The sequence below is a fragment of the Aethalodelphis obliquidens genome, unplaced genomic scaffold (assembly GCF_003676395.1).
Source record: "Aethalodelphis obliquidens isolate GAN/ISIS:26980383/991018 unplaced genomic scaffold, ASM367639v1 scaffold3, whole genome shotgun sequence".
NCBI lineage: Eukaryota > Metazoa > Chordata > Mammalia > Artiodactyla > Delphinidae > Aethalodelphis > Aethalodelphis obliquidens.
This window is the reverse complement of record NW_020837947.1, coordinates 17,855,424-17,876,387: the sequence shown is the minus strand read 5'-3', so window position 1 is coordinate 17,876,387 and position 20,964 is coordinate 17,855,424. Positions and strand designations below refer to the sequence as shown.

General features: G+C 37.3%; 1 protein-coding gene and 1 long non-coding RNA gene across 9 annotated transcripts in view; one reads left to right on the top strand and one right to left on the bottom strand.

Moving 5' to 3' along the window:
• Positions 1 to 3,693, bottom strand: part of LOC113608074 (uncharacterized) — a 336,338-nt gene extending 332,645 nt beyond the window's left edge. Inside the window, exon 1 of the long non-coding RNA XR_003428206.1 lies at positions 3,598 to 3,693. This is a non-coding gene — a long non-coding RNA (uncharacterized LOC113608074). The remainder of the gene's footprint in view (positions 1 to 3,597) is intronic.
• STXBP5 (syntaxin binding protein 5) overlaps positions 3,455 to 20,964 on the top strand; it is a 166,625-nt gene continuing 149,115 nt past the window's right edge. For 6 of the 8 annotated variants that reach the window (XR_003428195.1, XM_027083972.1, XM_027083962.1 and 3 more), the window contains exons 1-2: positions 3,510 to 3,789; positions 4,991 to 5,088. Coding sequence is in view for 7 of the 8 variants with exons in the window: in XM_027083972.1 (XP_026939773.1) it covers positions 3,634 to 3,789; positions 4,991 to 5,088 (254 nt within the window). In the remaining variant the exon portion in view is untranslated. Of the gene's footprint in view, positions 3,790 to 4,990; positions 5,089 to 20,964 lie in introns of all 8 variants that reach the window. The other 2 variants (XM_027083981.1, XM_027083954.1) reach the window with 1 other exon arrangement.

Here is a 20,964-nt window from a genome sequence, read left to right as displayed (position 1 = left end):
AATATCAGGTAAGAAAGCAGGTAAGAAAGAATTCCATTTGGGAGAATGTCACTTACCCAAAGGCAGAAATCTATTAAATTGTTTTGAATCAGCACACTGATTCACTCATGAAAACAAAACAAAAATAAATAATAAAATTTTGTTGAGCGATTACTATGGGTAAATACTATGGGTATGCTATGTGCTAAATTTTAAAAGGAATAATACAAATTATTGAATTTTTAGTCATTTTATTTTAGACTTTAAATTCCTAATTAATTTTAATTCTAAATTAAAATCCTAATTTAAAAGTCAATTGATCAATTTAAACTGACAAGAAAAATCATGAGTTTGAGGATCCATTATTTTATCTTTGCCATCATAAAGGTAGATATTTGGGAGCATTGTTTTTCTTTTTTTACCTAACAGAATTCTGGATATGTCTCTGAGCTAGGAGAAGATAGACGGCAAGTTCACAAAGCTAACATACAGTAGCAGATACGCTCCATATTCATCTTAAATTCTACGTTTCCTCTATGAACCAAAGTTTTGGGAATGCCACGATGAGTTCATAATCTGATGAGAGGGATGAGGTATGAAAATCAAAACAAAATTCCACAAGTCAAAAAGGCGGGACTGGCTTATATTGCTGATCTGGTGAAGTTCCTTTCACCCCAAGGACACTGATAGTAGTTTTTCCATTCTACTATGTGTAACTAATGTAATGCAAACTTTACATTTTTCCCTAGTTTATCCTCCAAAACCCTAGGAAGCAGGTAGTATTAATCTTATTTTTCACATGAGGAATCTGACCCTTAGGAACAGTAAGGAATTTGCCCGAGGTTGCCCACATTACCACGGTCTGGATCGAAATCCATGTCTGGCAGACAACAAAGCCTAGGATTTTTCCACTCTACCACAAGGCCTTTCAGCAAGAAATTGTCCCTTCTCCAAAGGGTTTCATAATCCAATGATGACAAATCATCCAACAGATTTATTTTCAAACTAGATGAAAAGGTGGATCATAATCTTCTGCGGGGAAGTGATCTCTCTGTTTTGCAATTTACCCCTATGGAGGCATTTGTATTTTTAAAAAGCTCCCCAGGTAATTATGATCACCTCCCAGCTGCCTTCCAATGCTCTTCTCCCTCCTCTTCACCTGGTCTCCTCCTCCTCACCTGGACTGAACTATGGTGAATTCACCATCGCGGGGCTTTTTCCGGCCAATTAATTTACCCTCTGCATTCCTCTTGCGTGATGCCATCAACGAGCTCATCACATCTATTCACAATTACTAATTTACATGAGGTTTGCCACCTTTTGACTAGGGAGCTTGTTGAAAGAGTTGCATTTTGCGTCTTCAGTACGTAGCACAATGTCTCACACTCAATAAAATGTGTTTCAGAGGACTAAACTGGTAAACAAAAATCCCAGAGCCACTTGGAAATAGCCTGAGAAAAATCTTCAAATCTGGTTTATCGCTCGTTACACCTAGTGAATTAACTTTGTAATTCAGTAAAAATTAAAACACAAAACAATTTTCTAAGTTCCACGCGTAAGCCATCGCCCTTTGATGCGGAAGCTCCACAAACAACTACGTTTGCCGAAATCCCTGAGGCCCAGTCGTGGTTGGTTTGCTGACGGTTCTTGAAAGCCTGTCACATCAACCAATACTGTGACGAAAATTTCCCTGCGCAGGGCAGTAGGCGGCCAATCACAAAGTAGAGGGCGGGCACTTCTGATTTGGCTTCAGAAAACCTTCAGTAGCTCAGAGCCCTCAGGGCTAGGGAGTTAGTAGCCTAGGAGAGTATCCTTCCTCTCCAGCCCCTCCCCACGAGTTAGAGTTAGTCTTTATGCGCTTGCATACTTCTTTACGTCTTCCTTAGTTTCTACATCCTTCCTAATCAAGTACCTCTGCTTCCTATCCACCTTTCCTCGTTGAACTCACTCTCGGGAAAGGATACCCGCATCATTAATCTCTCCTCCTTTTCAAACTTGAGACAGATATTTGTCTCTAAGCATCCAAGTGGGATTGTGACAGTGAAGCAGTGGAAAGGTTTGAGCGAAAACTTCATTCTTCCCTCCTTTCCCCTTGCAAGAGTGGAGAAGCTGCTGGGGATTACTTAGTGGATAATCAGCATTACCGGGCGGATTGAAGGTCTGAGTGTCCGCGCTGTGTTTACTTCCACCCCCGCTCCCGCTCGCATCTCCACCCACGCTTGCGTGCGGACTGAATCCAGGGCTGGCGTGTCACTGGTCGGGGCAAACACCCAGCCCTGGAGCCGTTTCCCTTTGGCATCCTCTTCCCATTCTAGCAGCTACCTGCCATTGGCCATGCTTTCATCCTACCAACAGTAACAGCTACAGGAAAGAATTCATTTTTCCCTTTCTAGGTTCATCTTTCCTGGTACCCTTTCTAAGTCTGTCATCCCCTTGCCACAGACATAACCGTTGTCTAGACGCTGTTTTTCAAAATCAAAATCCAAATCAATCCAAAACAAAGCCCATCAATAAAGCAACAACAATAATATTGCAGCCAGCAGCCGGGAGTGTGTGCCTCATTAAAGGGTGAGAATATAAACCCCCGCTTCAATGACCGATTTTGAAATAAAGGATTCCTGCTGCTTGTTAGTCATCAACATTTTTACTCTCCCAGCTGCAGGAAAAGCAGCTGCATCCTCTGGCAAGGCGATTGAGATGGGAGAAATTTAGCCACGGTCTGGGATTTTCGCAGAGGATAATTTAAGCCCCAGCTCCACTCCGGTGGCTGAGGAGGTGGGGGGGGGGGGGGGGGACGAGCGGTGCGCATGCTCAGCAGCCCGGCTCCGCCGAGGCCCAGCTGCCGCCACCGCCGCGGCCGGTGCTGTAACCGAGGCTGTCGCTGCTGCTCCGAGCGGGCGTTGGTGCCGTGTGCCGAGGCGCCCTGTCAGGCGAGAGGGAGCGGCCGGGCGGGAGCGCGGGCGGCGGCGGAGCCTGAGGTGGGCAGCCGGGGCTCTGAAGGAGCGAGGGCGGGCTGAGCCAGCCTCGGAGGAGCGAAGCGGAGAGCTCTGGGACCCACCCCGGGCGCCCTGCGTGCCATGGCCGGCGGGCAGAGGCGCTGAACGGCCGGGAGGCCGAGCGGCGGCGGCGGCGGACGGAGAACCGGCGATCCCCGGGAGGAGGAGAAGCAGGAGCGGGAGGAAGCGCCGAGGGACTGCGGGGCCCGGGTGGGCGGCGGGGCCGCGGGCCATGGACTCGGCGGCGGCGGGGGCGAGCCGGGGCGGCGGCGCGGCGCAGAGTCAGCCCGCCGCCAGGTGAGGCTAGGCGGAGCGGGCTCGGGGCGCCGCTGCCACTGCTGTGCCGCCGGGCCGCGGAGCGAGTCGGCGGCAGCGGCGGCGGCTCAAGTGGCGCCGCAGCAGCCGCGGCGAGCAGCGGCGGCCTCGGAGGAAGAGAGGTCGGCGCCCGGGGTTCTGGCGGCCGCGGTTCTCCCGTCGCAGTATATCCTGCTCGGATTATCTTTTGCTTCTCCCCAGCTGCCTCCTTCCCCTCACACTGACACTCTGTCCCACACCTCCGCGTCCTCGGTCGAAGCTGCCCTCGGCCCGGGCTGGTTTCCCCCCGCCTGGGGACGCCCCTTACCTCTCCTCCCGGGCTGCGGGGGACCCCGCCGAGACCATGAGGAAATTCAACATCAGGAAGGTGCTGGACGGCCTGACCGCCGGCTCGTCTTCGGCCTCGCAGCAGCAGCAGCTGCAGCAGCAGCACCCACCTGGGAACCGGGAGCCCGAGATCCAGGAAACGCTCCAGTCCGAGCACTTTCAGCTGTGCAAGGTGAACGGAGCGCGCAGACCCGCGAAAATCGGGGTCGTTTTAGGGGCAACTCAGGCTTTACACACGAGTCGAGGGATAGAACGCCAATAATAATCATACCTCGAATAAAGGTCTCGCTCCTCTAGCACACTTTGCTTGGTGGGCTATTTTGGAGATTGACATCATCTTACTCCTTTTCGTTGATTTTCACGTGCGGCAGTCATTTCAAGGTTGCTTCTAACGTATTATACTGACCTTACTCTTATGGCTTTTATATTCAAGCATTTTAATACATAATTCACTGACTTCCAAGTTTCCTTTGGGAACAGTGTCTAATGAATGTTGTTTATCAAAAAGCCAAACGTGTTCAACTAGATATCTGCTCATCACTTTTCCCTTAAAATGTGGTAGGAGGCTTAAAATATGAAATCATAGGGTCTTTCTATCATTTTGTTTGGTGAAAAAGTTAGAGCTGTGATTTTTGCCTATTAATGGCACGACAGTTGCCATAGCGGTCTGTAATTCAGAAAGAATGATGCAGCGAATTAATTCACCAGCTGCTCAATGAGAAATACAAACTTGTGTTGGTATTAATACCAGGCATTCATAAGTCAGAGTTTCTTAAAAGTGTGTGCATACTTTTTTGCCCCAGTGTCCTAAAATTATTAAGGATTTAATAGCAAAATGCAAAAATATATGCTGTGTTTATTTTCATTCTGTTACAGTTGCAAAATGATGAGATAGATGTTTGCTAATTGCTTTACTGAATCCTTAATTAGAGTAATTATGACAGCATTTCCTTAGAAGTACTTGTATTTAGCATCCAAATAAAGTAATGATGAAGTTAGCACACTTGAAAAAAAGCATGAATTGCATTTTTAAATGAATATACAGAATTTTTGACCACTGCAAACTTCAGTAATTTGTTCTCAGACATAATAGTATAGAATATTAAATTTTCTTCTAAAGCCTACCACTATGATGGAAAAGCAGAAATTAAGGTGTAACACTGGGATAGTGTTTTTGTTTTTTTGGTTTCAGATTCTATGTGCATAGGTTTTTGTTTGATGTAGACTTCATAGTTTTTTTTTTATAGCAGTGCATGTATATGTGTTTTGCATCAATTATAATTGCTTCTCGGTTCTAATACCTCTATTGACTTTTCTGTTTTAAAACTTTGCTTTCTGCCTTGGTTGCTGTGATGTCACTTGCCCATCCCTAGACTGTTCGCCATGGATTTCCCTATCAACCCTCAGCCTTGGCCTTTGATCCTGTACAGAAGATCCTGGCAGTGGGAACTCAGACTGGTGCTTTAAGGCTGTATCCTTTCATTTAATTTAATTTTATTTTTTAACTTTTACTGTATTCTCCCCAGTCCTTCTGTATTGCTGATTAGTTGCTTTTCCTGTTTAATGCCAAAGAAAAGGTATGATCAGGTATTATGTGAAATCATGTGGTTGTATCTCTCCCCATGATTATACTTGCATGCAGGTTGTATGTTGCTGTGATGTTTCTTAGCTCAATTTATAGTAGCTAAACACGTATCCACATAGAGTTCTAAAGTTTTGCTATAATAATTACTGTCTTTGCAAGGAAGTAGAAGTTTCTAAGGGGAAATATATCTGCTTATACTAGTGGTCTATTGAATGGACTATGTAGAGGATGAGGTTTAAAGACAATAGCACAAGGCACATTTTATTTGCTTTTTTAAAAATATTGTGCATGGTAGATGTTGAAATTATGACTATTTATTCTAATGAATTAGAGGTTGAATTTGAATTTGTTTCTGACTTGTCCATCTAGAAAAATCATTAGAAAACAAATACAAGTTTTATATAAATAGTTATGAATTATTGCTATTTCTAAAAGTTTTAGAGCATTTTGTTAGTATAATGCAAATGGAGAAGTGTACTGTCTTGATAGTTTTCCCTTTGATGGTCTACGTTTGTTATGTATATGTAAATACTGTTAGGTTAGCTGTACTCTTAAGTATTAGTATAGAGGATTATTTTTCTTGGTTATGCATGAACTGTAATTGTTTTGTCATAGCATTTTTTTCCAAATACCTACTCATTCTTCAAGATAATTTTTTCAGTCTGAACAATGGAGAATACTTCACAATTCCTCTCAAACTATTTAACTTGAAATAAAATTGTGTTTACTTTTACTATGATATTTACCCATATTAACCTAAATGCCCTTAATTTTAAACTTAAACATAAAATTTTAAAAAGAAAATGCTTTGTTCATCCATCAGTAGGATATCTGCTTCCTACATATTATTGAAGTAACATGTTGGTAATAAATAGACGAAAACACTAGATGATAAGAAACACGGAGGAGCAGGAAACTTTACTCCCCACGTGTTAGATTTATCTGCTCCTGAGAAGGAGGAGGGGAGCCTGCATTTGAGTTAAACATGTGTCTTACCTTTTTTTATAATCTTTTAAAATCTTCATTTCAAAGTAGTGCTATACGTGGTATCAGGGTATTTTATTTGTGATTAGTGTGCTATGTTCAAAGTGCTTATAAAAGTTTTCACTGAATTGTGTTACTAAGTGACGTCTATCATTCATAGTAAATACCAGTAGTGCACTCATACCTGTAAAAATGGTAAAAATCTGACCAAGCTAGATCTGAATCTGTGAATTTCTAAGACAGTATATCTAAATAGTTCTTACCCAAATATCTAGATAGTTGACACTAAAATATGTTTTACTTTAATTGTATAGATATTTTTATTCCGGTATCCAGTGATCAATACCTTCTAGTTTAGGGCTCCTATTTTAGTCTTGTGAAGACGGGAATAAAATTAATTTTGGTAGTGTGGGTGCTAAGTGTTCAGCAAAACCCCGTGTAGTGACAAAGTAGTGTGGTATTGGATCCAGATGGACTGTTTAGAATGAAAAGCCAATTTTTTTTTGTTCACAGCAAAAGAGTATCACCTCTGGACTAAAAGGGGGAAAAAAAAGTTGAATTAAATCAACTATTTTTAGATTATTTTGGTTTTCTTTTAAGTGGGTTCAATTTTTACTATTTTCCCAGTTGAGACCCAGTGTGGTCTCAATTTTCTTACAGTACATAACTTTTTTCTTTTAACAGCCCGTCTGCTCCTTTTATAACTTAATATAATCATGAGTACCGCAAGCAAGGCTGATTTTATAAAATCAAATGTTTTTCTTAGACAAGACTTTTTACCCCTACTGCATTTGAGGAATTAGCATATTACACAAAGGGAGAAGTTAAAATTAAAATGTTAGTCCTAATGCTAACTGTCAAATGAAAAGGATCAAGTGTACGAAATCATCACTTATATGTCTTTTGCTTTTATACATTTTTTATAGTTAAATACTGTATGAAAAGTGAATCTGTAATTTACAGTTACACTCTAAATTTTTTTAGAACCTCTCTTATTGTACTTACAGTGAAGTTAGGAAAACAGTTTACCAAATACATTTTTATTTTACCTTTTTATGAGATTTATATGAACATTCCATAGTGATAAATTGGTTTGCCTACCAGTAATACCACTAGTCATTCCTTCTGTTAGGTTTAAGTAGGAGATAAGCTTATGAGCTTTATTATGGCTTTGATTTGTAGAAAATCTAAAGTAAAATAGAAATTTTTTTTATTTTAAAGTAAAATAAAAATCTTTATCTAAAATAAGACTAAGATCTTTTTAGTTTTACATAATTTCCACATACGTGGCTTAAAATTTGTTAATTTCTCTGTTCTTTGTTTTGAAAGCTAGACAACTATAGTTTATTTCAAAGCTCCATATTGGTTTAATGTGCAGACTTAATAATAAGTCTCTTCTCTTGCCCTAGTTCTTTTATATTTTTCACTGTTGCATTTGGCTTCTTACAATCCTTCTCTTTATTTTCTTCTCATATTAGACTCTTGTAGTCTGTCATACATTTGTTCTAAAAGATGTCTTCAGAGCAGAAATATACTTGTAAATAAAGTCTTCTTTCATCTAACTGTCGAGCAGAGTAGGAGGTTTTCAAAAGTGGGACTGGGTTATTAGAATTTGAATTGCATGTCTAATTTAACGAATAGAATGTCTTCCTAAATGTTGGAGGACTATACTAAGTTATCTATTTTGAGGTTAGAAAAAAAATGATGAAGAATTTACATCTGATATCTAATGTTTGTAGACAAGAATTGTGAAAATCTGAATCCTTAAACAGTATCTAACAAATGATGAAGCAAGATAAATTTAATGTATTTCCTGCATTAACGTATAGCAAATGGCTGATGTCATTATAAACATGCCTTATGTTCAACCTTTTTGGCTTCTGGAGTGAATATGAGGTTGGAATGAACTTACTGATAGGAAGCAGGGAAGCATAATTTTATATGCCAAGTTGTACAGTAGTGATTTAATTATCTTAATCCTCCTCCTTTTGCCATGTAGAAATAGGTACAGTTTGGTTCTTCTGAGTAATCTAAGCATCAGAACTATTGAGATAAAGTAATCATCTATCCCCATAAGGAATAAGTAAAGGGGAGAAAAAAGGTTCTAAGTGAAGAATGAAGGCATTTCTAGTAATTCTGCTGTTGTCCTTATCTGGACTCCTGGTTTACTAGTATAATTTTGAATTGCTTCATAGTCTGTTGTAACTATGGGCTACCCTGATCTTATTTTAAGGTATTTTCGTCTAAACACAACAAGGTTGTTTTATGTATGAGTATTTCAAGGACTGTGCCAAAAAATGGACTTTCAAATTTACTTAATCTTTGTAAAAAATTGAGTTTTTAAGTATCACAATTATCAAAGGATCTCATTTATTGTCTTCCTGACTTGTGGAAAATATAGTAGGCAGTCTCTGCTTTGATAAGGCATGGGCTTGTCTTTTAAATTGCAGTGTAATTTTGCTGAATGCAGGCTTACAAAATGATTTCTGTACATTGGAGTTCATTTAACAAGCACTTGTTAAGAGTTAACATTCGATTATGAATTGTGGCCTTATTTCTTGTTCGTGTCTTGCCACTAAAGAATTATGTGTCCTTGAGTTAGTTTTTTCTTACTTTTAAAATGAAGGTGCTGTATTAGATGATTTCTTCGAGAAACAACTTTGTGATTCTAAGTAGCTATATATTGTTATAGGTGAGTATGCAAAAGAAATGAAAATATGATTCTTATGTTCAAGGACTAGAACTAGATAAACATAATTGAAATAAGAGTTATTTAGGGTCTACTCACATAACACAAAGTCAGATTACAGGGAGGTTTATTGCGTTTAATGACACTTCTGCACATTAGTAGATGAGGCTTGAGAATGGCAGGGAAGGAGGAGTAGGAAAATTATTCTCGGCTAACAGTGTGGGCAAAAGTAGAGAAAAGGGATCATGGTAGTTTAGTGGAATACTAGAGACTGCTTGGAATTGTGATCCTAATTGAGTTGGAGGGAGAAATAAGGAACCAGTAGGTGGAAAACCTTGAGTGCTAGCCTGAGTTATCTGGGTGTTATTCAGTAAGGAATCATTGTAGGAATCATTATATAAGGAGATATGCTCTCAGGAAGACCTTGTGATTTTTAGGATGATTAATAATGCAGTGGTGTCATGGATGAAAAGAATAGAACCAAGGGAACCTTAATATGTAACTAAATCCATATGGGTAGTAAAGTGGATCCAAAGCAGGGGTAGTAGAATGGGAGCTGGAGAAGGACTTGATGACTTCTTTGTATCAGATCTTAGAGGGAGCAACTAAAGGTGGTGATAAAGTTTTCAAATACAGCACCGAGGCAATTACAAGACAGAAATGGAAAACTTGGTAAAGAGTGTGGCAGAGTGATGTGGAGTTTGGATTTATGTAATCTTTTACTTTTATCCTATTGCCATTTCGAGAAGGTAGCCTAGACTGATTCTAGCTTGAGAATTTGATACGCTTTTACATTTGATTTCCTTTGGGTTGGTCCTCGGTGATTTCCTGGATTTTGTTATTGAATCGAAATAATTTAAAGTCACTGTTAGCTGTTTGGCTTTGTCCATTTATCCTTGGTCAGTGTCTCTCAGTAGTGCTAGTATTTGGGGCTGGATAATTCTGTGGGTTTGCCCAGCACATTGCAGGCTATTTAATATCCCTGGCTCCCACTTACTAAATGCCAGGGTTACCTCTGCTGTTAGTGTGGTAACCCACATGCCCTCTCACACTTCCAGGGGCTCCTGGTTGAGAACAACTACACTTTGTCCTAGTTCTTCACCAGTTAAGTAGGAATAATAACCCAACTAGTTCATGAAGTGAGCGTCAGGATTAAATGCAATAATGTGTATGTTTTTAGGACCATGCAAGGACTGTTTTGGTGACTATTCAATATGATATTATTATAAATATGAGAGTTTTTCTATGGTTTTAATGTTCAGTTCTTTCATTCATTTATTTCAGCGAATACTTGCTGAGAAGCAGCTAGCTGCCAGGCTCTGTGTAGGAAGGCCTTAATTTCATTATTTTTGTAGCTGATGTAGTCAGTCTTCGAAGGAAAAGGTCTTAAAGTACTGTTTTTGTCTTCTTTAAAATGGTTGTGTTCTTTTCAACCACAAGTTTTAAGGATTGCTATTTAGATGTGATAAGATAATATGTGAAAGTTTGTTTCACATAGTAGGTGATAAATGATTGTGAAAGTTTGTTTCACATAGTAGGTGATAAATGATTGTTTAATGGCTTTGTACTATAAGGTAGCTAGCATTGCAATGTTTGACTTGCTGCTTATTAATTTTATTTTATTGTAATTAACAAAACTGGAAGAAAGGTTTGGAAACAGATTTTTGTTCAAAGTAGTTAAAAATGAAACAGTTCAGCTAGAATTTAGCCAAATTTTTGTTACTCTTCTACCCCGCCATCCTTTTTGTTCATAGAAGAACTCTAGTCATTTGAAATTCTAGCCGTAGAGGAAAAACAAGGACTTTGAAATACTTCTACTTCTCAACTCTTAGCTCCTCACTGAAGAGGACTTTGTATAAAAGGAAGAATGAGTACTGTGTCAGCTGTAGGTTATGATTCTCAGTGTGGATTACTGCAGCAAGGAGAATAGGCACATTTACTTTAGAAACTACCAGAAAAGGTGTCTGCCTGGAAGCAGTTATTTTGCAATGAATTTCCCGTGGAGGGAAACAAGGTATGATAGAATCTAAATGGGATTGAAAAGGGATATGTTAATTACTGGGGAATCAAGTCTGTGCTTGGTAAGCCTTTTTACTTTAAGTAAAATGGGTTTTTATTTCTGCTAGGTATTCTCTTTGTTTTCCATTTGTTTTTTAGTATAATTTGCTTTTAAAAATATAACTTGACTTTGCCATCCTGACAGAAAAAGGTAAAGGAATGTTCGAAGAATTCCCTTATTAAAAGCTTGTGTTCTAGTCTTCAGACTAATTTTGGATAAGCCAACTAAAATCTCTAGGCTTTAGTTTCCTTTTCTGTAAAATGAGGAAATGGGGATCTGTGATTTCTAAGAGTCCTTCCGGCTCTAGGATCTTGAATTTTTTTCTGTGGAGGATTTGGGAATGCTCTGGACCATCTCTGTCTAGAGTTGTCTTCTGATTGGTTGTTCTGAGTATCTGTTAAAGCGGGTGAAGTGTTGGACTCAATCCCATTGTGGGTCCTTTTACTTTGTACCCATTGCCTGCATTCATAATAAGTCAGCAGATACACAGTTGTAAACTTTTATTTACAAAAGGGAGGAGGAAAAAGCATGTGAGATACACTTTTTTCGTTGATGAAACAGCAGCTCACATTGAATACTAGGATGGTGGGTTGTTGCTTTTCCTTTGTTTAATCGGTAGGGCCTCATTAATGACATAGGAAACTTGGGCCATTTTCAAATATTATTTACAAAGTTTACTTTTCCTTTATTGGGTGTTAATGGTCAGGATGTAAATTAAAATGAGATTGCTTAAAAATAATACTGGGTTCCTAATCATATGATTTTATTAATTTTTATGTAAGAAATTTAATAGAGACTAATTTCATCGACTTGCCAGCATGTAATTTGAGTAATTGTATAGTAAGTTGGAAAAGTAATAACTAGCACTGTGCATGTAAGTAAGTGGACTATAGGGGTGATTATCACTAAATAAAAGATAAGCTTTGGGTGTCACTTTTTGACTTTAACTTCATGCATTGGAAGTGACACCTTGTTTACAAGAAGGAAATTAATAATCAGAGTGTCAACGCTGTGATTGATAATGCTTGAATGAGAATATCCGGTCCTGATTTGGTGCTATCATCATCGGAAGGTATATTCAGTACCTTGGGATTGCAGATTAATGAAATGTATTTGGTTTGAACTAAACAGATGTCTGTTTAAGAATATAGCAGAATGACAAAGAGAAAAGGATGTTTTACTATATACTACCTTTATATTTGAATGCCTTTTATTAAACATAATATAGTACTATAAAACTTCCTAGGAAGCAAAACAAAGTGACTGTTGACTTGATTTTTGTAAAATAAACCAAGAGTTCATAAACTATAATCATAAAAGACTACCAAAAGGTATTTGATACATCTCCCTTCCCTTAGTCACATGTGATGTAAATCATTCTAAGGAGGAAATATCAATAGTACCTTTGGATTTAATTACTCAAACTTCTTCCTGTGAAGATGTTCAGGCTTCTATATAATAGGTCTTGTACTTTAATTTAAACCTATTTCTAATATTTATTTGCAACACCAAAGAAGAAAGACAAGTTAGTTGTCTTCCACATACTGTTATTACAATTTTTAACATTTTTGAAAAATTTAAATAACAGTCATCTACCTGCAGATTTAGCAGTCCCAATTGCTTTAATCTCTCATTCTTTTGTATTTCATTTTAAAGAAATTTTGGATACTAGCTCTCTTTTATGTGTAACTTTTGTTTTTATTTTTGGGCTTGGGTGGAAGGAGGGGAAGGGGAAAGAATCATTGACAGTTTATTCCTTACTACTCAGTGTTCCACAATGGGCCATGTGTTTAGTGATTCCTTAAGTCTAGAATAGCGTTCCCCAACCTTTTTGGCACCAGGGACCGGTTTCATGGAAGACAGATTTTCCACGGATGGGGGAGGGGGGATGGTTCAGGCGATAACGCGAGCAATGGGGAGCAGTGGGGAGCGGCAGGTGAAGCTTCGCTGGCTCGCCTGCCGCTCACCTCCTGCCGTGCGGCCTGGTTCCTCACAGGAACCCGAATGTGTTGGGGACCCCTGGTCTAGAATACATTTTTGCCTGTTAAAGTAATCCTTTAAAGCCCAGTGCCTTTCTCTTTGTGATGTATTTTTGGTTTTAATTCCATCCCTTTTTCCACCCATGTAGCAATCTTTTTCTTAATTCAGCGTTTAAAATCTAAATTTCTACATTACCATCCTTTATTCGTAATATCACATAGTCATTAAATGGCTAAAACTAGTCCTTTTGGAAATTATAGCTATAATATTGAGGTATTTTTATTTTAAAATAAACTGTCAGAAATGTTAAAGCATATGAGAAGATGCAGTAGAGTCCAAAGCAGTGCAGATCAGAATCGAGCAGTATCCTCTGCCTTATAAAGAGGCCAGAAATTAGACAGTGGTCAATATACAATTATAAAATCAAAACAGAAAGAACATACAGATTCTTAAATGATTAGCTTAATATCTTCTCTACTAAAGACCATATAAAAGATGAGTGTGTGTGTGCCTACAAATGAAGTAATGAAGGTCTAAATCTATAATTCAGGAGTCTGCAAACTTTTTCTGTAAAGTGCTAGATAGTAAATATTTTGGCTTTATTGTCTCTGACCCAGCTCCTCAACACTGCCAGTGTAGCGCAAAAGCAGCCATAGACAATATGTGAAGGACGGAGTGTAGATATTTCAATATAACTTTATTTATAAAATCAGGCAGTGGACTAGATTCAGCCCACAAGCTGAAGTTTGCCATGCCTTCTTTAGTTTATTAGGCTTCCTTGCTTTTAAATTGGAGAGGAATACTCAGGAAGGAATTACTACTGACATTTTTATAGTTAAGTTTCATAAATTACACTCGCATATCAGTTTAATCTTTTAGTCATAAATAGAAAACTATTTTAAAGAATCAATGATACATGGTACTGCTATATACCAAGTTAAATTATTTGCATAAGTATTTTTTGATCCTATGAAAGATGCATTATTTTTCTGGTGAATTATAATTAGTATGATAAGATGACTTATCAGGCATTGTTTGGGGACAATTCAGTGATCAGTTCTATTATTGAAGTATTGTTTGAGCCCTTTACTTCCTAATTTTAATTTAAAATATATTGGCATTTGTAGCTTTTTCCTAATATTTTCATTAATATTATATAGAGCTATGTAGAAACAGATACTTTTAAAAATAACAGTGAATGTAAATATTTTATTAAAATATTGTGATTTCTTATATGTCTGCAAATTTTGATTAAAAATAAATCATTTACACTGTGGGAGAAAATAACCTGAAAAAATGTATTAACAACAATAACAAAAAAAACTCATAAAGCTCTTAGAAGCAAATTTAGGTGCATGGTTACCTTCTTTAAGAGTCAGATATGTTGCATGTCCCTTCTTGGAATGAACATACATGGGACAAATTGAAAACATTATATCCGCCATGAAAAATTTTTATAGTTGCTCACTGTTTACATCGTTTTTCATTAGCAGTAAATATAAATTTTATTCAGTAAATAAGGCTAATTTCTACTTAGTTTCATTTCTCCAACTGGTGTTAATCCTTTTGGAAGTTGTTATATAAGGCAAATGAAATGATGACATACTGAGCATATTTCTTTATATTTACTGGTGCTATGATTTAAAAATGAGCCTTGATCTAGAGTAACATTCCCTTAAACTGGGAGTGAATACAAAGGTTTTTACCTAAAAACAATAGCTAATACTTTTGGTTTTAGTACAGTCTTCGTTTGGAAGTTAGGGTTTGCTAAACACAGGATGTTAATTGGAAAAATAATATAGACTTAGAGATTATATGGTAATTATTGTTAAATAATGTTTTGTTTTATGGTTTTTGGTTGTGTTTCCCTTTCAGTAAGGGCTCTCTGGAACTTCTGAAGCTTTTCCTGGTGAGGTTGTCTGTTGAAGAGAGATTAATCCTACCCTTTCTTGAAAGTACATAATCTTTTCTTGTAATAGCAGCACCTCTGCTTTTTCACAGCAGTACTCTGCCAAAAGTGACTATAAATCTAGTGGCATCAACTATTGCAGTACTTTCTGCCAAATTGCTTTCCTTTTGTGTATTTTTTCCTTTTTGTCTTTTGAAAGGGAGGAAAAGTATTGAAACAGATTTTCCATCTATGCAGTCTTTGTACTGTATTTTTCATAATGTGTTTTATTTTTCTTTTAAAATTCACTTGGCCATACTTAAGAACTTAGCCATTAAGCATCTGAGAATGGATGCTGGGATAAAAGATTGTTATATGATATGTGAGAATGTATGTTCCTTTTTGTTTCTTTAACCCAGGCCATGATTATTTATGACTATATTTCATAGACGACTGAGCAAATGGTTCATTTGAAAGTATATTTATGTATCAAACGCCATTCTGAAGAATTGCCTGTGATAATAAATATAATTCATTTTGACCCCTTTATAGACAGTCCTAACTCCAAAGCAGTAAATAATAAGGATGAATATTTTTGAACCACTCTATTCAAAAATAATAAAAAATTCTTATTCAGAATAATAGTGGAAGATGTAACTAGAGGCCTATTTCAACCCAGTTAATGCTATAATTATATTTTAGTGTAGATGCTGCAATTACTTTGTTTTGATGTTTCACTCACATGAAAAGAAAGCAGTTGACTGACAATTTTTCAAATACCATTTGACATTTACTGTAAAATATTACAATTGTGTTGGATTAAGTAAGTTTTAAATGTTGACCTATGCATCTTTCATGGTTAATTTTAGCATTTCGTTAAATTTTTACTGTAGAAATAGTGCACATTATAGTTTTGCTTAAATAGCAGACTAGCAGGATGTTAGAATTGTGAGTGAGCAGTAAAAATTATGTCCACCCTTATAATCATGAGAATGTGGCTAGCTTCATTTCTTAACATATTAATTTTTTGGCAGACTTTACTTTTTAGAGCAGTTTTGGCCTCACAGCAAAATTGAGCAGTAAGTACAGAGATTTCCCATATACCCCTGTTGCCACTCGGCACAGACTCCCCCATTATTAGCATCCCCCACTAGAGTGGTACATTTGTTACAGTTGATGAACCTACATTAACACATCATCACCCAAAGTCCATAGTTTATGTTAGGGTTCATTCTTGGTGTTGTACATACTGTGGGTTTTGACAGATGTATAATGACATGTATCCACCATTGTATTATCGTATAGAACAGTTTCACTGCCCTAAAAATTTTCTGTGCTCTACCTTTTCATCCCTCCCTTTCCCCTACCTCTTGGTAACCAGTGATCCTTTTACTGTCTCCATAATTTTGCCTTTTTCAGAATGTTACATATTTGGAATCATACAGTAAGTAGCTTTTTCAGATTGTCTTCCACTTAGTAATATGCATTTAAGTTTCCTATGTTTTTTCATAGTTCATAGCTCATTTGTTTTTAGTGCTATATAATATTCCATTGTCTGATGTACCACAGTTTGTTTATCCATTCACCTGCTGAAGGACATCTTTAGTTGCTTCCAAGTTTGGGCAATTTTGAAAAAGTGGCTCTGCATATCCATGCACAGGTTTATGTGTGGATATACATTTTCATTTCCTTTGGGTAGATACCAAGGAGTGTGACTACTGTATTGTATGAGTATGTTTAGTTTTGTAAGAAACTGCCAAACTGTCTTCCAAAGATAGCTGTACCATTTTGTATTCCCACCAACAATGAACAAGAGCTCTTTTGCTGCACGTCATCGTCGTCATTTGGTGTTGTCAGTTCTGGATTTTGGTTCTGGATTTTGGCTCTTCTAATAGGTTTGTAGTGGTATCTCCTTAATCTAATATGCATTTCCCCAATGACATATGTGGGGCATCTTTTCATATGCTTATTTGCCATCTGTGTATCTTCTTTGGTGAGGTGTCTGTTAAGGTCTTTGGCTCATGTTTAATTGGGTTGTGTGTTTTGTTATTGTTGAATTTTAAGAGTTCTCTGTGTATTTTGGATAATGGTAGTTTATCAGATGTGTCTTTTGCAAATATTTTCTTCAGGTCTGTGGTTTATCTTGTCATTCTCTTGATACTGCATTTCACAGAGCAGAAGATTTTGATCAAGTCCAGTTTACCATTTTTTCTTTCATGGATGGTGCCTTTGGTGTTGTATCTAAAAAGTCATTGCCATACACAAGGTCATCTAGGTTTTCTCCTACGTTATAGGAGTTTTATAGTTTGGAGTTTTACATTTAGGTCTACCATCCATTTTGAGTTAATTTTTGTGAAGGATGTAAGGTCTGTGTCTGGATTCATTTTTGGTGGTACGGGGAGGGGAAGCGTTGTTAGGTCGTAGTCTTTGAGGAAGCCTGTGCTTCTGGACTGTGAACTACACAGGCGCTCCTCAGTTCCCCTCTCCTCCCACTTCCCTCAGAGGAGTTAGGATGGCTAGAGTGGGTTGAAGTTGTATATTTCCCTTCCTTCAGGTCAGTTAGGCTCTGATAAGCCCCCCAGCAGTTTAGGCTCTCCTTAGTTTCTCCAGCGGGCAGACCTTGTTATGAACAGAACGCTCCAGTGTATTTAAAAATGGTTGCTTTTCCCTTTCCCCCTCCTGGAAGTGGGAGGGGATTTTTCTCAGATAGTCACTGTGAGAACCTGGTAGAGCCCATGGAGGTAAAACTCACTAATGTATGGGGATCCCTACCATGACTGGGTCCTCCTGGAGTTTCTAACAGACTTGTCTACTTTAGGCCTTCAGCAGTTCATCAAATACAGTTTAGGTTTTCCTACCCCAGCACTGATTCCTGCAGAGGTGTCTGCTGGTTGGTTTGTTTCAGTAAGTTGTGATTTTCTGTATTGGCCTATCTGCGTCTGCAATTTTAGGGGCAGCCATTTGCCCTGTGACCTCACTTGTCTTATGAATCTAAGAAGAGTTGTTGATTTTTAGTGTGAACAGCTTTTTATTTATTGTTAGGACAGAATGACAACTTCCAAATTTCTTATGTGCTGGATGACAAATAGGAAGTCTGTATTAATTTTTATAGGTGAAAAACACATGATCTTCAAAAAGAGGTTTTTAAATTGATGTTTGTCAAGCAGATGAAACTATAGAGTTGGGGTACTGTACTATGAAAGTGAAAATAATTGCTGTTTGACAAAGGCTTTGTATTGCAAATACATTCATAGGTCATAAAATACAAAATGAGATGTTCTTCACTATCTTAAACTTTGGTAAAGACTTAAGTTCTTGTTTTGAGCATATTCCTATCAAGTTGATTAGAACTAGTTCAGATGGAAGTAGCAAATTTTTAGAAGTTTGGAAAGTAAGACCTGCGATGAGATATTAAGGGGATTCATAATAATTTTTCAGACTTTCTTTCTTCAAACAGAATAATTTAATTATTCATATATATATACACAATATGTGTGTATGTATATCAGTATATGAATTTTGTGGAAGATAATGTTTAGTTATACTTTAGCCCACAAGGTTTTGCAATTGTTCTGAACCATGGCTATATAAGTTAGAATGATTTGTGGAGCTGAAAAAAAAAAAAAAAACAATGCCCAAACATGTGTTTGGATTTCTTCTCTAGATATTCTGATTCAGTGAGTCTGGCATGGGGTTTGACATCTGTAATGTTTTTTTATCTTAAATGTCCATGGATGCTTATAATGTAGAGCCAGAATTGAGAAGTACTGGTTAAATGTTTGGTAGACAGGGTAGTAGTATTCTTAGTGAGGCAAATGATAGATGAGAATCATGTTCAGTACAGTGTGTATGTGTAGAAAGGATGTCATTTTAAAGCAATCATAACATCTTGAGATTTGTGGTATAACCAACCATAAGGAAATAAGCTGACACTTTGCTCTATCATTGCCTTTGGAGACAGAGCTGTGAAGCTGTACAAAATATTTATGAAGATGGAAAGGAACTGGAATTCCGGGTTTGAATTATTCCTCTTCCTAGCAGTGTATCGCTGGATATGAGAACCAGCAATAAAAAAAAAAAAGACCATGGAGTCTGATTATGAGGTTGAAAAGTCTAGTCTCAAGCTTGCAGGTGATCCTCACACTGATGAGACGAAGGAGGCAGGCGAAGCACTTCACAGAAGAGAGCTCTGCAGCACACATAGGTTGTCTTAGTTATCACAGATCAGGATATGTATTTCCATTTTTTCTCTGGCTATCTGCTACTTTCAGAAATTTTATTTATTTTAATAGGTTGTATTATCTTGACCAGGATAAATGTATGATGTACTGCCCCTTTTATTTGTTGCCCCCCATTTATTCCTCATGACAGTATAGAATAACAAAGAAATGAAAGCTTTCACGTGCTAATTGATTTGTTGTTTATGTTCAGGGTAAATGGTAGAGTTGGTCTGATGCTAAAGTTCACCCTCTTTTTGTTTTAAGGATGCTTTCATCAATATTCTTTGACCACACTATGGTGGTATTTAGATTTTAACTTCGTTATTGAAAAATAATCACATAATGGTTCAAGACTTAGGCCATTAAAAATAAAAATCATCCACTGACCTTTTATTCACAGAAAAGTAAGCCAATTCAGACACCTTGAAGGCTTACTAGACTACTTAAAGAGTTATGAATTACCCTGTTTGCTAAAAGTCTAAGAATGTACTAAAAGAAGTGGTAACAGAAGTTAGTGAAAATCTTCAGGGTTTCTGATAGATTAAAATTGTGCTCTTGGGTTTAGTATTTTTACTGTGGCAGGAAGGAACAATTTACCCTTAAAAGTCTTTCTTGGTTTGTTAGCAGAATATCTGCTCAAAGAAAGTTATTTCACAGAATATTACATAATTAAACATGGGATAATTTATTAGTCACTTACGAGTTCATGAAAAATACAGCTTTCCATATTCTTATTTTTAAACTTTGCAGGATATAAGTGTATCTTCAGAAACTGCACAGGATATCAAAGTTCTCCAGTTCTTTTCCATTTTATAGGTACTCCAATCTTCTCTTTCTAGGTTGGAAAATTGAAGATGTCACTTCTGTAGATGTTGGAATAATGCCAGTACTTTCTTTGCCTTTTTCCTTGGTGAGAGGAATTAATGAACAGATTCTCTGAGAAGGTACATAATCTTAAAAATCTTAACAGTTTCCCAAGTATATACCACTCTTGATATTACCACATTCTTCATAAAAGTAGAGGTTGTCAAATATGTGTGTAATCAGTGGTAGTGGCAGCAGTGAAACTTGCCTAGGAGTTGTACTTTCAGAACTTATCACTGGCTGGGGTCCCATTGCCTGATTCTTTTACTATATTTTATTCTACTAGTCACAGGTGATGCCTGCTGAAGGAAACAAGGAAGTACCAACAGAATTCAATATAATTATATAAAAAGGAAGGAGGAAAACAAAAGAACAGCATGGACATAGAATACTGTAAGACAGGCTAAAGCCCAAATGAACTGACGATCGTGAAAGTAATTGGGAAGTGTTTTTTCTTTTCAAGCTAAATTCTTGTCTACAAAAATGAACACCATTTGGGAGTATCTGTGCACCTATCTGTGCTCTCTTGCTTTTATATTTCCATTACTAGAGTTTAAGACTTTTGAGGATAGGGACTACAATTTATATCCCCAATGCATATTAAAGTTCTCAATTAAGAGAAATGAGTGGGTTAAGCAGACATGGTTAAGGAATATTCTGTTGCTTGCTCTCTTTACCTTTTAAGAGCTACAAGATGGGAAATGTGGAGACAAAGTAGAGTCTTTAGTATAAGAAGCTCTGCTTTGTTTCTTCTTTTATTTGTGTTATTATTGCCATCCAAATGGTAATTTTTTTCCTGATAGGCTATAGGGTCTTAAGCGTTTGTGCGATAAGATTTTACAGTGGTATATTTAGGTATGGGTCTTATTTCATTTATCATTCTGGGTACTTCCATCTGAAGACACATTATTATTATTATTTTTTTAGAAGCTAAGTAAAATACATTTTTGACCTGTTACTTCTTTGATAACATTTTTTTTCTCTTATTCGATGTTACCTTTCCTAAAAGTCTTTTATAGTGCATTTTTTTCTTATATTTTCCAAGTTTTTTTTACCTTTTGGCTGTACTTTTTTTTTT